General features: G+C 35.7%; 1 protein-coding gene across 4 annotated transcripts in view; it reads left to right on the forward strand.

The window, feature by feature from the left end:
- LOC107658590 (E3 ubiquitin-protein ligase RNF34-like) overlaps positions 1 to 15,466 on the forward strand; it is a 25,058-nt gene extending 9,592 nt beyond the window's left edge. Inside the window, exons 2-9 of one of the 4 annotated variants that reach the window (XM_016447189.1) lie at positions 3,472 to 3,696; positions 4,514 to 4,951; positions 7,936 to 7,998; positions 8,269 to 8,470; positions 11,068 to 11,097; positions 11,741 to 11,782; positions 13,265 to 13,458; positions 15,388 to 15,466. In XM_016447189.1, coding sequence (XP_016302675.1) covers positions 3,472 to 3,696; positions 4,514 to 4,951; positions 7,936 to 7,998; positions 8,269 to 8,470; positions 11,068 to 11,097; positions 11,741 to 11,782; positions 13,265 to 13,455 — 1,191 coding nt within the window. In that variant the 3' untranslated portion in view covers positions 13,456 to 13,458; positions 15,388 to 15,466. Of the gene's footprint in view, positions 1 to 3,471; positions 3,697 to 4,513; positions 4,952 to 7,935; positions 7,999 to 8,268; positions 8,471 to 11,067; positions 11,098 to 11,740; positions 11,783 to 13,264; positions 15,322 to 15,387 lie in introns of those variants that run through there. The other 3 variants (XM_016447188.1, XM_016447190.1, XM_016447192.1) reach the window with 3 other exon arrangements.
- The last annotated feature ends 51 nt before the right edge of the window (positions 15,467 to 15,517 follow it).

The following is a 15,517-nucleotide window of genomic DNA, read 5'->3' on the forward strand; positions in this document are numbered from 1 at the left end:
ATTTTCGTCTCTACTGCGTCACTTTGGACGCGTGTTCACGACAGTACCCTGACGCGAGCGTGTGCCGGCGCTGACCCAGATCCGGCGTAATGACGTCATCACGCCAGATCTGGGTCAGTGCCGGCGCCACCACACGCTCGCGTCAGGGTACTGTATTCTCGTAGCTTCGTAACTTTACAGTTGAACCACTGATGTCACACGGACTACTTTGTCGATCATCTTGGTACTTTTCTGGACCTTGAACGTGGTAGTTACCTTGCTGTCTATGGGAGGGTCAGAGAGCCCTCAGATTTCATCAAAAATATCTTAAATTGTGTTCTGAAGATGAACGAAGGTCTTACGGGTTTCGAACAACACGAGGGTGAGTAATTAATGACAACATTTTCATTTTTGGGTGAACTAACCCTTTAAGACTTAAACCTGGTATAGTTGCTGGTTTAACCTGGTCTCCTAGACCGACTGATTGAAAAGTGCCCAAAAACCCTCTGAATGGACCAGACTGGGAGACGAACTAAGACCAGAAAACAAGCTTAGGCTGGTTTAGAGTTGGCATGAAATGGAAATTCACTTCTTTTTTTTTTTTTACATTTGCCTTGCAATTCCTAATCTAAATATTGTAACTCAGTCTTCTGGTGAAGTGACAGACTTTTCTCTGGTGATGTATGTCTGACTTATGTCCAATCATTTAGTTCGCTACATTGCCTCTTTTTACAATCGACCTCAAGCTTGCATTCAGATCTGCCTCCATCCAATCAACAACCATTGGATTGAACCAAGTCGTGCAATACATCTTTTCTTTTTCAATCAACCGTTTCACTCGAATGTACTGCTTTGTCTGCTCACGTTTCATTGTGAGTTTAAGATGTTCAATGATATATCTATAGTCTTTGGCTGCATTAAACAGTGTGTAAATACATCTAAATGCCACTTCAGATGCATCTTCTGTGTTTCTTCTGCATTGCAAAGATCAATTTTGTTGATACTTATGTGATAACAGCCCAAATGTCTTTTTACTCTAATTGACTGATTAAATGTAAAAATTTGACTCAAAATATGATGCATACTTTTAGAAAAAATGGCTTTACGGTAAAAATGCCCATAAAAGGTAAAAATATATTTAAACTTATTGGAAAAGATGTCACTGCTGTGATCTGGCCACCACACAGAAAATGAAGAATATCAAAATCTTTAGGAGTCCACAGCAGTCCTTAAGGTACCAGCACAATAACACACTCAGCAAAACATTGTCTAATTATCATTATCGATAAAATCCCAGAAAATATCAAGATATCATTTTTTGTCAATATTGCACACCCCTAATTGTTATTATATTACAATCTATTTCAGATAAACAACACATAACAATAAATATAACTCTGTTTGGTTTCTTTACATTGAGTCAGATCATGATTTTCTCTAGGTGGGAAGTTCATGGCTATAGTATGACAGCAGAATTATGAAACATCCAGCAGAGTGAAAGCTTACTGACTTAACCAACATCTTCTAAATTTACACCTTAAGTAAATGAAAGCTCTTAGAAAGCCCAGACCATTGGAGAGTAAGAATAGGCCTGGTAATGTCTGCTTTTTATGATTCTTATGAAAGCATTGTTTGGTATGCATTTGGCTGAAACCTGAGAAACGTCCATTAATCTCGGCTGTTTAGCTCTCATGGCTGTTTTGCTGTACTGACACTGCTTTAATGCTCCAAATGCACGCTAAGAATTAGTCGTGCCTTGTCTTGCCCTAACAGCCATTTACACTGTATCATGTTCCTTGAGGATTCACTTAAGGCCTGCAGAGCATTGATTCATTTTTGTTGATCACTAGCAGAGTTTATGAGTGCTGAAGTTGAGTGCATTCAGTTGTTTATGATGTACAAGTTACATAATGTGAAGCTCAGTAAAGCATATGTGCCTGATTTCATCAAACAAATCTGCCCTCTGGGTAAAGTACAGGATAGTTTTTGCCTATGCTTTATCATAACACGTTCCATATCTGAATACCCAGGGAACAAATTTAGGTTATAAAAACGTAGGAACATAGTTTTGAAATGTTAATGTCGTTTTCGTGTTGTGATTAGAACGTTATTTAAATGTTACAAAAACGTTTCGTACAACATGCTACCAACTTTATTTTCACCCAAAATATAACGTTATTTGAATGTTTGTTTTAATATTCTAAGATCATTATTTTTTCTGGTTGTCGTTATAACATTATGTAAAGTTTACAAAAACATTTCTTAGAATGTTCAAGTACAAATAACATCATAAGAATGTTTTGATAATGTTATGAGAACGTATATCAAATATTAATGAAGTTATAAGAACATTCCTTAAACATTTATATAATTTAATTTATATATATATATATATATATATAAAAGCAAAAGTTTTTGGAATGTTATGTGTCAGCTGGGTTGACAATATCGATTATATAGTTTACTCTATATATAATCTATATAGTTTACTCTTTACTCGATTATGCGGGAGCAAAACTTTACTAAACATTATTTGTACATTATTTGAAGCTAGGCCTGTCACGATAACAACTTTTTGTTGTGCGATATATTGCCCCAGAAATAATTGCAATAAGCAATATTATTGTAATTTTAAAGACCATTTTATGTCACTGAATATATAATCATAATGTAATAGCATAATAATGCAAGAAGGCATACACACTTCCAAATGTCAACAAACTTTTAATTTTTAAGAATATTTAGATCCTGGAAATTAAGTATCAAAATATTAGATACCTTAAAAGACTTGAATAAATAGTAAATAAACATTTTCTAACAAAAAGTACAAAAAAAAAGAGAAAAATGCACAAAGAACTTGTATGGAGATTTTTCCATCTACAGATTTTTCCCGGACCTTCTTTTCTCTGTAAATGAAGGGTGCACACTATTGCTGAAAAACACAATCACTACTCAGCAGTCAGATGTCCGTATGCACAAAGGCACAGATCTCTAAACAAGACCATATCTGCAGATGACACTTTTTTTTAGAAGCTTTTTTTTTATTTGAACTAGCACCTCATGACTACACCACGTTATGTACGAGAAGCCGCAAAAGACACGCAAGTGGAATGTACAAAACGTGGTGCCATTAATTTTTAAGTAAATATAATGGGCGATATATTGCGTCACCAAAAATGATTGAGGTCGTGTACATATATTGCGCGATAAGTCGATATATTGATTATTGCGACTATTTGAACCGTCACTAAATTGCAATAAGCTTTGTGCTTTATTACTTTTGCTATGAAATGAATTCTCATCTTTCAAACTGTCATTTTTATTACGAAATTCGAACAATAAATACAGTTTTTGGAGATATTTTTTCCTTGAGAAAAATGTACATGTACTCTACCTGGTGTATATCCAAATGAATCGAACTCAAATTGTGAAATTTATCTCAATACCCAGCCCTATATCTGAACTTATCTTTAACATATCTTTCTTTTCCAGGCGGGGGCCTCCTCCATGTGGGCGTCATGTTGTGGGCTGCTGAACGAGGTGATGGGCACAGGGGCGGTCCGCACTCAGCAGCCGGGCTTTGGAGCCGGAGCCGGGCCGTTCCGCTTTGCCCCCAGCGCTGGTTACTCCACCTACCCACCCAGCAGCACCACCTCAGGGAGCGCAGGCCTGGCGTGCAAAGCCTGCGGACTGGCCTTCTCCGTATTCAGACGAAAGGTAGGACGCCTGGGGTTTGTGGAGTAGGTTTTTAGGTTTTTTTCTGATAGGGAAAGTAGAGAGATGACATAAATGACACCGTTTTCAACACTGATAATAATAATAAATGTTTCTTGAGCAGCAAATCAGCATATTAGAATGATTTCTGAAGGATCATGTGATTTTAAATAGAAATATTATGAAATATTATTGAAGTTTTTACTATATTTTGATCAAATAAATGCAGCCTTGGTGAGCATAAGAGACTTCTCTCAAAAACAATAAATAATCTTATATATATATGTATATATAGCACAGTATTGCTCGTGACTCCTGAGGTGGAGGAAACACTGATTTGCCACTTCTGTCTGGCATTCCTCCTTTCCTGGCAAAAGACAGAAGTGATGAAAGATCAGAGCGTTAACTTTACCACAAAGCAAGAGTGTTTTGAAATCATATCAGCACTTTCACACCTGTCTGCAGACGCTCCGATGCCAAGACAGTGTGATGCATCTGCAGCCGCTCACACCAGCACACATATGCAGAGATGTGATGGATAGAACTGACATTAAGCTAGAGTGCAATGGTTTGATTGAACAGCTCATTCATCAGCATGGTGGCATTTGATAACCACCACTAAGCTATCCAACAGAGACTCCACAACTGCTTCAGAGAGTTAGAAAGTGTCTTGAAAAATGAAGTTCATGCCGCAGAGATTTAGAGATGGAAGCATCTGTGTCAATCAAAACAACTAAAGCATGACGTGATTAAATCACCAGTCTAATGCACACATATTAAGTTGGCTGTTTAATGATTCATCATATTTCTCTCTTCGCAGCATGTTTGCTCAGACTGCAAGAAGAGCTTCTGCTCGCTGTGTTCTGTGCTGCAGGAGAACCTGCGGCGCTGCGCCACCTGCCACCTGCTGTGGGGCACGGCCTTCCAGCGGCCCAGGTTAATGCGGCTCCGCGTTAAAGACCTGCGGCAGTACCTCACGCTGCGAAACATCAACACGGACACCTGCAGGGAGAAAGAGGACCTGGTGGACCTGGTGCTCTGCCATCTGGGCGCCGAGCTGGAGATGGGGGAGGATGATGAGGAGGAGGAAGAAGAGGAGGCGGAAGCGGACACGGACAGTCTGCCCTCACTTCTGCACTCTCTCTCCACGCCGCCCGCCTCCGCGGCACGATCCTCCTCCCAGCAGTCGGCGCTGTCTGTAGCCGCGTCTCAGGGAGAGGCTCTCAGTCACAGTGATAGCTCAGGGACAACCAATCAGGTGAGGCGCTATCCGGAAGAAAACGTCATGTGTAACATGGCAATGTGTTCCCATGCATTTCGTTGTTCGTTTTACTTTGTTTATTTTTTATTTACTTTTAAATGTATTCATTTAGCGGACACTTTTTATTCGAAGTGACTTCAAAATAAGGAAGAGAAAGAAATATTTGTTTTATTTTATTTTTTCATTTACTTTTAAATTTATACATTTGCATTTATATTCATTTAGCAGTCAACATAAAAATAATCACAACATCACAAGCAATTTGTCACAAGAGCCAAGAATATTTGCAGTACACAGTGCCAAGCGTTTTGTTTTGTTTTGTTTTGTTTTGTTTTGTTTTGAATGTCACTTTTTAAGTGGGCCAAAAAAAGGATTTGGACACTTAAAAGTGTATGAATGCATGATGCTAGTTCTAAAGAATTTAATGAAAGATTTATTTTTGTTTTACTCATTTTTAACATGGTAAGAATTTTCAGGATTTTTAAAAGGAAAATTGCAACTTTAATAAGTCCAGTATAATGGATAATATTTTTTTCATTTACTATGTGTGATTCAACATTTATAATCAATGTTTTATTAATTATTAAATGTATTATTATTAATTAAACGTATTACCTATTATAATGAGGCAATTTTAATAAAATCTTTTGTAAATATATTTATTTACAATATTTATATATGTATATATATAGCACAATATTGCTATATATACATATATTGTACATATAATTTTTATTTTACATTTATTTACTTTTATTTTATTTTACAGTTAATTTTTTTATTTTACATTAAATTTATTTCACATTAAAAAAATATATATAGAAGTTATCTTGGGTTAGAAGTTATCTTTTTTCACGTGATTTATTTATTTATTTATTTTTAATAATTTAATAATTTCTGTACCACTAAATTGAGCAATATTTTAAAAACACATTTTTGGGAATTCAGCTTACAAATGCCTAATGTAAAATGACATTATGCTGCAAAAAAGCATTTTGACATTGAAACATTTTTCCCAAAAATCTTGATTTCTAATGTATTACTTTACAGTATAACTTTACTGTAAATGTTTGTTGCATTGTCACATAATTTAACATGCTTACTTTTAACATTTTTGCATGTTAAATGTGCCGAATCAAATCAAACAAACTAATTTAATTCCTGTAAATATCGATAAATATATCTGACCATATTGTTTGATTGCTGTTATTGTTTAAGCTACTTCCGTATTGGGAGATTGGACTGTTTTTTTTTCTCGATTCATGAGTCGCACTTCGTTGTTTTCACTTTTTTTAAAAGTAGCATGTTTCTGAATACATCAAGTGAGGATTTCTTCTAAATTTTTTACATTTCTACACTATAATCTATTGACTCCTGTTGTCTGTACATTTAGTAAGCTGCTTACAACCCTCAGTTACTAAAGATTCATCCATACGTGCGTGAACAGCTGTACCCCACGAGACTAGCCGTGACGTTTAAGCCTTTTTTTTTTTTTTAGATCAGACATACTGAGCGGGTTACATAATGTTGGAACAGGTTGTCAGATCATTCCTGCATGGCGCGACTTAAAACACTTACGCTTAAGTGCAAATGAGTTTAAGAGGCAAATGGCTAAGTTCGATATGTAAAATTGGCCAGAAGTTTTAAAGAGCATCTGCGTGTGTTCGAGAAGAGACTGTGATGGTCCAGTGTGAGTTGGCAGACTGACCCATTCATTATTAATATGCAGCCAGCCAGCAAAGCTGCACGCCGTCTGTGTGTGGCCCATGTGTGAGATCTCAGTCCATGTGCTGAGTCTTCTCATAAAGACAGTCATTCTTCAGCCAGACAGCAGACAGGAAGAACGCAGGCCCATTAGCTAATTGTTCTGAATGCGGCAAATAGAGAAAGAGAGAGACCAAAAAAAGCATACAAAAGCTGGCTGCTCCAGGACCACACAGTCCTTGTGTGAGTGACACAGGAAAGGAATTATTGCAATCAGTGGGAATGAATGATTAACTCTGTAATGTGGTGTTATTTTATGTGCAGCTTACAGAACCAAGGGAAGCTAATTGTGAGGAAGTGATGAGTAGATGCTTCATTTATACTGCACTGACACAGACAGAGGTTACTCACAGTTGTAAAAGAGTTATTTAAGACTTATTTTTGTAACATGGTAAACACTTCCCAATTCCAGCAGAATGGATAATATTTTTATGATTTATTTTAAGATGTGCGATTCAGAATATATGATATAAATGAAATGTATTACATAATTAGACAATTTTAGTATAATATAAATCTAAAAATATTTAGATATTTAAATGTATTTATTATTTACAATATTTTAAATATTTTGTAATGTATCTTAGAACTATTTTTATTTTGTATTATATCATATTTGTATTATTTTATTATATGTATTATATTATATTCTTGAGCATCAAATCAGCATATTGGGATGATTTCTGAAATATCATGTGACACTGAAGACTGGAGTAATGATGCTGAAAATTCAGCTTTGCATCACAAGAATAAATTACATTTTGAAATCTATTCAAATAACAACGTTTTTTATTATAAACATTTTACAGTATTACTGTTTTTTGCTGTATTTTTCTTTCAAAAATAATAAAAGATCTTACTGACCCCATACTTTTGAACGATTTTACATATATTATGTATTATAGTATATATATTTATAATATGTAATGTTTTTCAAAGTAAAATGTGTTGTTTAATATGGCTTGTATTCTGAAATTTTCATAAAAATATTTTATATATTAAATCAAGTAAGTAAACTTTTATTTACATTTATTGGATTTATAGGCCTTTATCCATAGAATTTTTTTTTTCTCCATAAATACAAACACTAAAGAGGAGAGCTGGTAGAATCTGAACTCACAGCCCGGCTCAGTGTGTCTGAACACGCACTCTGACTTCAACCAGGTTTTAGTTAATAAATCTGATAGAAGTTCTTGATTTCTGTGTTTTATCTCCAGGACCATGCAGATGCTGCATCAGTTTCCCTCCTCAACCTGGAGCCTCATGACGACATACTGGAGGTGTTTTTCTTCTGACAAAATCTGCATGCGATGAGTGTTTGTGGCACCTACTGTGAAGAGGACTGGGTTACTTTAAAACCCCTCGATTCTCACTGAGCATCCATTATCATTAATAATTCAGCATCATCCCATAAGTCTGCTTAGTGTTTGACAAATACTTCAGAAAACATCTGCAGAGTTAAAAACGAGCAGTCTTGTGTAATATCGATGTGGACTGCAGTTAAATGCTATAACCCATCCGTCCACGTGTCTACGTCTGTCCCCGAGCAGGCCAGCCCAGCGACGCAGAGACGTGCACGTGCCTCCCTCTCGGACCTGTCCCACGAGGATGACATCGAGAGCCTGACGGTGCGGCAGCTGAAAGAGATTCTCGCTCGCAACTTCGTCAACTATTCAGGCTGCTGTGAGAAATGGGAGCTGGTGGAGCGCGTCCATCGTCTCTACAGAGAGAACCAACTCAACAGAAGATCGAGTAAGACCCGATGTGACACAGAAAGTGTAGAGCTCGTCCCAAAGTAGTCTACTTGTACTCTAGTTACAGTCACCCAAAAATATTCATAGGCAAAAAAGGATTGTTAGTGTTAAGGTCTCTGCACACTGAGTCCGAATTTTTCGTCCGAAATGTTCGCACGTTGAAAAATAAATACGACCTCACGTTGTGTCAATCACGTTTGCACACTGCCTCCGAAACTTTCGTCTGTCATAAAAAAATTCGGGCCAGGTTCGATTTTCTGCGTTTTTGCATCCGTAGCAAGCATTTTGATAGGAAAGGATGATGAATACGAAAAAAAAAAACGGAAAAACGCATACGAAAATTTCGGACTCAGTGTGCAAGGACCTTTAAAGCTTCCAAAAGGGGTTTTTTGGATTCCCAGTGAACAGTTCTTAAAAGAAGCATTTTTCTTAGTGTGAGGAACATTTTAGTAATCTAAAGAACCTTTCTTTATAATAAACAACCCTTTGTACAAATAGTGTTAAAAACGCATACGAAAGTTTCGGACTCAGTGTGCAAGGACCTTTAAAGCTTCCAAAAGGGGGTTTTTGGATTCCCAGTGAACAGTTCTTAAAAGAAGCATTTTTCTTAGTGTGAGGAACATTTTAGTAATCTAAAGAACCTTTCTTTATAATAAACAACCCTTTGTACAAATAGTGTTAATTTCGTTAACGAAGACTATGACGAAAAATATTCGTTGACAAGCTTTTTCCCCATGACTAAAAAAAACAAAACAGGTTCGTCTAAATATGATAACTAAAATGTACATTTGAGTAAGAGTAAGACTAAATTAAAAATGGCTGCCAAAATTAATACTGCTGTATGGTTAATTAATAATCTTATTGCTAAAATGTCAAGTTTTCATTGACTAAAACTAGACTAAAATACTTTAGATTTTCTTGGACTAAAACTAGACTAAAATGTTGAGACTTTTAGTCGACTAAAACTACATAGGATAAGGTTGACTAAATATGATAAAAACTAACAAGGACATTTTAGCCCGGGACTAAGACTAAAGGTCATTGCACACTGAGTCCGAAAATTTCGCACGTTAAAAAATAAATACGACCTCACGTTACGTCAATCACGTTTACACAATCACGTTTACACACTGCCTCGGAAATATTCGTCCGTCATAAAAAAAAATTCGGATCGGGGTCGATTTTTTCCGTTTTTCGCATCCGTAGCAAGCATTTGTGGGGATGCTCCAACTTGTGGGGAAGTTGTGGCCTAATGGTTAGAGAGTCAGACTCGTAACCCAATGGTTGCGGGTTCGAGTCTCGTACCGGCAGGGATTGTAGGTGGGGGGAGTGAATGTTCAGCGCTCTCTTCCACCTTAAATACCACGACTGAGGTGCCCTTGAGCAAGGCACCGAACCCCCAACTGCTCCCCGGGCGCCGCAGCATAAATGGCTGCCCACTGCTCCGGGTGTGTGTTCACGGTGTGTGTGTTCACTGCTGTGTGTGTGTGCACTTTGGATGGGATAAATGCAGAGCACTAATTCCGAGTATGGGTCACCGTACTTGTCCACGTCACTTCACAGTTCAGAGCCACCGTACAAGCGAACGCCAAAATCCAGAATGGCGATTGTCAAGTTCATCCACTTCGTCTCGCAGCACAAAGCACTGTATATAGATCCTTGCACACTGAGTTCACAGAAATTGGTGGTCTTCTTTTTAATATGTGGCTCTAGTATTGCTAGTAAAAGCATCAAACTGAGCCACTGACATCCTGAAGTAAACTTTGAATCGCCCGGGATAATCCCGCTGCTCCTTAATAAGGAGGGGGAACTCTCAGACCTCTCAATATATCTCAGGATTGGATGGACCCAATATTTCCTTTCTTTTTCTTTTTTTAAGAAGCGAGAGGACAACAAAATCATCCTCACTGCTTGAAGACTCCATTTAGTGCGAATTTTTTAATTAATTAATACGCATCGGACTCAGTGTGCAAGGTTTCTGTGCGTGACAAATTTTTAGGATTTCGAATACGAAAAAACGCATACGAAAATTTCGGACTCAGTGTGCACAGACCTTAAGACTAAAATGAAAATAGCTGACAAAATTAACACTATGTACAATGCAAAGGTTCCATGGATGTTAAAGGTTCTTCATGGAACCATAGATGCCTATAAAGAACCTTTATTTTTAAGAATGTAAGATGTTTTTTTTTTAATAATTCAGTAACATTATTTTATTAAGCAACTTCATACTTCTAGAAGATCATCTAGATTTTGAATTAGTAGAATAGTGCATGAAAGCTGCCTTGGGTGCTTTATATGACCATTTTAATTTCTACTGGCTATATAATTGGCAGACTAATGAGAAGGAAGCTTTTGTAGATGTTCAGACTGAAAAGAGCACAGCTGGCATCATATAATAAGAGTGATGGATGACAAAGAATGCAGCCATTTTATTACAGTCTCCGAATCTTTTTGACAGACTGCATGTGAGAAATAACAACATGAAATTGAATCAGTCAAGGATCAGGCCAAAATCAGCTGTGGCTAATGTGATTTTCAAATAGGCTTCTGCTCTCCATAAAATTGATTCTTTGCATTTTCTTTTCCTTGCAGTGGAAAATGTTAGCAACAGCCTAGCTGCAGGTAAGCAGACCAATATTGTGATACATTGTACTTGACAGTGTTATTTATATACTATTATGGTAGTATTTTTTATATTTTAATTTGTTTTCAGCTTAATCTTAAAGTTTTAGTCATTTTCTTATGTGCTTTTTGTAATTTGTATTATTTTTTATTAATGTTTTAAATGTATTTATTTAGCTTGAATCTATTTCTATTTTAGTCTTAGTCGTTTTAGTACTTCAACGTAAACTTGTTTTATTTCTGTTAGTTGCAGCGGCAACATTTGTAATTTTCGCACACTTTTTTTTTTAAAGTTTTGTATGTTATTACTGAATATAATTGTAATAATTTTAGTTGTAGTTAACAATAACAACACTGGTACTTGAGACTTTATAAATATATATATTATTTTTAAATAAATATTTAAATGCATATATATGCACCTAAAAATACCAAATTTTACAAATATACAGTGGAAAATATCAAAACCTTACTACCATGACTGTTTACTAACCTGGTGAAGCATGAAGAGTGTACAACATGGAAATATGTTCTTTCTGGGCAACATTTTCAAGTTTACAATTTTCTGTATGCATGTGAGCTTACGTTAGCTGTCCAGTGCTAATAATGCTAACTCTTCCACTACTATGTTTGTCAGTCAAAGTCATAGCTTACCCTCCTCCTATATGCAATGGAGGTATTGGAGGTAAGACTCAGCCTTTTTTTTAATGTGACTCCAACATCATCATTACCATTAATGAAAAGTGACTCTTCCCAATGCATGCTGGGAGAGTTTGATATGTGGTTTCCACGTGCATGATCACATTTGTGTCATGAATTGTGCTCCTAATGTGATCTGTCTGTCTTTTTATAGCTTGTCACATTACTGTACAATATATTAAGTGGCTTTTTGGAGAAGGACCAAGTTTCTTATGCTTGAGGGATGTGCACCATTTTGGTTTTTTATAGAGCAATTAATAGAGCTAGTAAGACTAACATCAGCAAATACTGGTTTAGTCTGCCATAGAGGAGAGTTGCTGTTTATCATTCATTAAAAGGTTTTAATATTGGCTGATATTGACTGGCTAAAAGGATGTCAAATAAGAAAGACTGTGTGTGTCCAGGTTCAGTAATACAGAAAATATTTACTTTGCTGAGTTTATTTGTAAAGCAAAAATCACAGTTTTATAAGTAATTTTAATTTGAAATTATTAAATGAAATTGAAAATAAAATGTCTTTATTAATGTCTGAATTAATGTCTTTTAACAAAAATTCACTTTTAGGTATTTCTGCTTTTAGATATTTAATGTGCATTTCCTTATTTATTTCTATAACTGCTTTTTTAAATTCAGAGATGAGAACATTTTCTGTCTCATTCTGTTTCATATAAAATATTTTTGAATTTTCTTTATTTTTAAAGAAAAGAAAATTGAAAATAAAATGTATTCAATTATTGTCTTTATTTTTAAAGAAGAATTCATGTTCTTTAACAAAAAATGTACATTTCTGCTTTTAAATATTTAATGCACACGTCCCTATTTATTTCCATTATAACTGCTTTTATTAAATTATGGGACGTAATCAAATCTGTGCATACTTAAAAATGCTTTTGATATAGTTTTAAGTTGTATTGAACCCAGAACATTTCTTTAAAGCATTTTAATTCAAATAAAAATTTTAACTGAATTTCAGTTTAATTTAAAATGATTTGTTTTTCAATTTTATTTTCTTTATTTTTAAAGAAAATAAAACTGAAAATAAAATTCCTTAATTTATCTTCTTATTTTAAAGAAGAATTAATGTCCTTTAACAAAAATTCACATTTTTGTGACATTTAAATATATAGCATGCATGTCCTCATTTATTTCCAGTTTTAAATGCTTTTATTATATTAGGTGACAAGTCGAAAACATTTTCTGTCATAATCAAAAAATGCTTATGATTGAGTTTTAAGTTGTATTGAACCTGGAACATTTGTTTAAAGCATTTTAATTTAATGAAATTAATTGAATTTAATGAAAATTATCACATTTTACTGCTCAAAATGTCTTGTAAAATGTCATTGCATGTGAAATTTTGTACAAAAATCTGAAAAGAAAACCTCATTACACACAAGCAGAACAGACAAACAAGATCCATAGACTATTAAACAAGATCTCAAACCTTCCATATATTGTATACTTCCAGATGGTGTGCAAGTAGCTCTGCTGGGCGGCGTTGATGAGAACCTGTGCCGTATCTGCATGGATGCCGTGATAGACTGCGTTCTGCTGGAGTGCGGTCACATGGTCACCTGCACCAAGTGTGGCAAGAGGATGAGCGAGTGCCCCATCTGCAGGCAGTACGTGGTGCGGGCGGTGCACGTCTTCAAGTCTTAACGGGTGAGCATCACCTCTACTGGAAGACCAACACACCAGATGCTTCCTGCTTGACCGAGCAGGCTGGGGCCACGACTGGACCAATGAACTGCCCCTTTAGATTCAAAGTGGTGAAAACCAGTACTGCGCACACCTTCTTCACAGAGCGAGCATTTCCTGCTGCCCATTTTTATTTGGTCATTCATTGACACGTTTGAAATCGTTTCTGCGGTTAGGGAAGAAAGGGATTTTAGAGGAATAACGTATAGAAAATATGAACGTTTAAGTGGTTTACAGTACATTCCTGTAAACTTTTTGGAAATGTCTCATTATATGTGCAATATTAGAAATCTTTAAGTGTGCGTGTAGAGAAACCGATTGCCATTAAGATGCATGTTGTCGTAGCAACAGTGAAAACCATTGCCGTGAAGGGGGAAGGTACTGTAGGTGCCAAAGTAGAAATGTGCAGAACGGCTTCTGGATTGTTTTTACGTGCTATATTATTAATAAGCGTGTTGTTTTCATGTATTAAATCGGCTATTGCCATACCACAAATCAGCATCCATGACACCGGATCAAATGACCAGCTAGCAGAAGAGTTATTTATAGCAAGCTGATAGAAACTGTATTGTATTTTTTCAGAGTCACTGGAATCCAGCACCTGCCACTATGTAGCTTATTACTGGAACCTCAATTATTTTATTTTTTTTATCAAATTTTGCAGAATCTGCCGAACGTCGGGCGTGTGGTTGGTTTGTCTCCATTGTGCTGTGTATACAAGATAATTAAAGGTGTGCTAAGTCATTTTCGATTAATTAAAAGTGTCAGATAATAGGGTGATTACCAAGGTAAAGGAAGTTAGGCTGGTCATGTGATCTCAACATTATGGGAGGTTCACCTTTGTAGATCAAAACCTTTTTTTGAGTCTCACATGAGTGTTCAATATTAAAACATTTGTCAAAAGCACTATAGAAGTTGGTAAAAATTTCGTAGTGCACCTTTAAATCTTGGTTGGTTTTCTTAGCAAAATATTCCGTTTTCATTGTTGGTCAAAAGTTTTGATTTCAATGTTCTTCATCTCCAGCAATACCATGAAAGATGTCTGGGGTTTTTTTTGGTGTGTTGTGTTGATTTCACAAGCGGTGCTACATGGATTTATGTATCACAGTTCTCTATTGCATTCATGATTTTACTTACGTTTCTTTCCCTTTTTGTACGTATTTATATTTTCTAGATAACGATAAGATAAAGAGGAAAATAAATTGTTATTTGATTCCTCTGGATGCCCTTTGTTGCTGTGAATTCTGTAGTCAAATTCAAGTTATGATGTCTGTGGTATTGGCTAGACAAACAAATATAAAGGAAAATTTAATCAAACGTATATGATTTTATATACATGTGAAAAAAGACGTACACAAAGTAGGCTATATGGATAGGCTAGATTTTCCTCTGTTGTCCAGTTTTTCTTGCATTTTCTTTTAAATGTTTCTTCAGCGTTCCAGTTTTTTCCTTGAATGTAAACAACATTGATTTAGTTGTTTATCTTTTTAATCGGTCACAAATAATACTACTACAGTAGATTTGGTTACATTCTGGTGTCACAACCATGTATTTCTATAATCAGACTGTTTTTCATTTGCTTCTAGAACATCTCCACACCCGTCTGCCCAACACTGACACTGTGCTTATGTGTATGTTTCTAATGCTGCTATCTCTAAAAGATGTCACTTGGTAGTAGGCAACTACTCTAGCTGAGCAGACAACGGACACGATTAGTCTAAACGACTTAAACTGAGCGCTGGAAGGCGATTTGGGGTCTGGTCTTTGTATTTTGGAATGTTGAACTTTTTATTTTGGTAATTCAAAGATGATTTATTAAATTTAATAAAATATGGTACCTTGAAGTAACAAAATAAGAAGAGTTTTCTCATTTCAGTATTATTTTTTCCTCAGTTGCAAACGATGAAATGCTAATCGGCGCCTTCTAGTGGCTGCTAAGTGCAACGCAGTCAGTCAGACGCAAGCGGATGAAAATAACTTTTTATTCATAGCACAATACACGGATATGGTTGCTGATTATTCT

The sequence above is a fragment of the Sinocyclocheilus anshuiensis genome, unplaced genomic scaffold (genome assembly GCF_001515605.1).
Source record: "Sinocyclocheilus anshuiensis isolate Anshui unplaced genomic scaffold, SAMN03320099.WGS_v1.1 scaffold343, whole genome shotgun sequence".
Lineage (NCBI taxonomy): Eukaryota > Metazoa > Chordata > Actinopteri > Cypriniformes > Cyprinidae > Sinocyclocheilus > Sinocyclocheilus anshuiensis.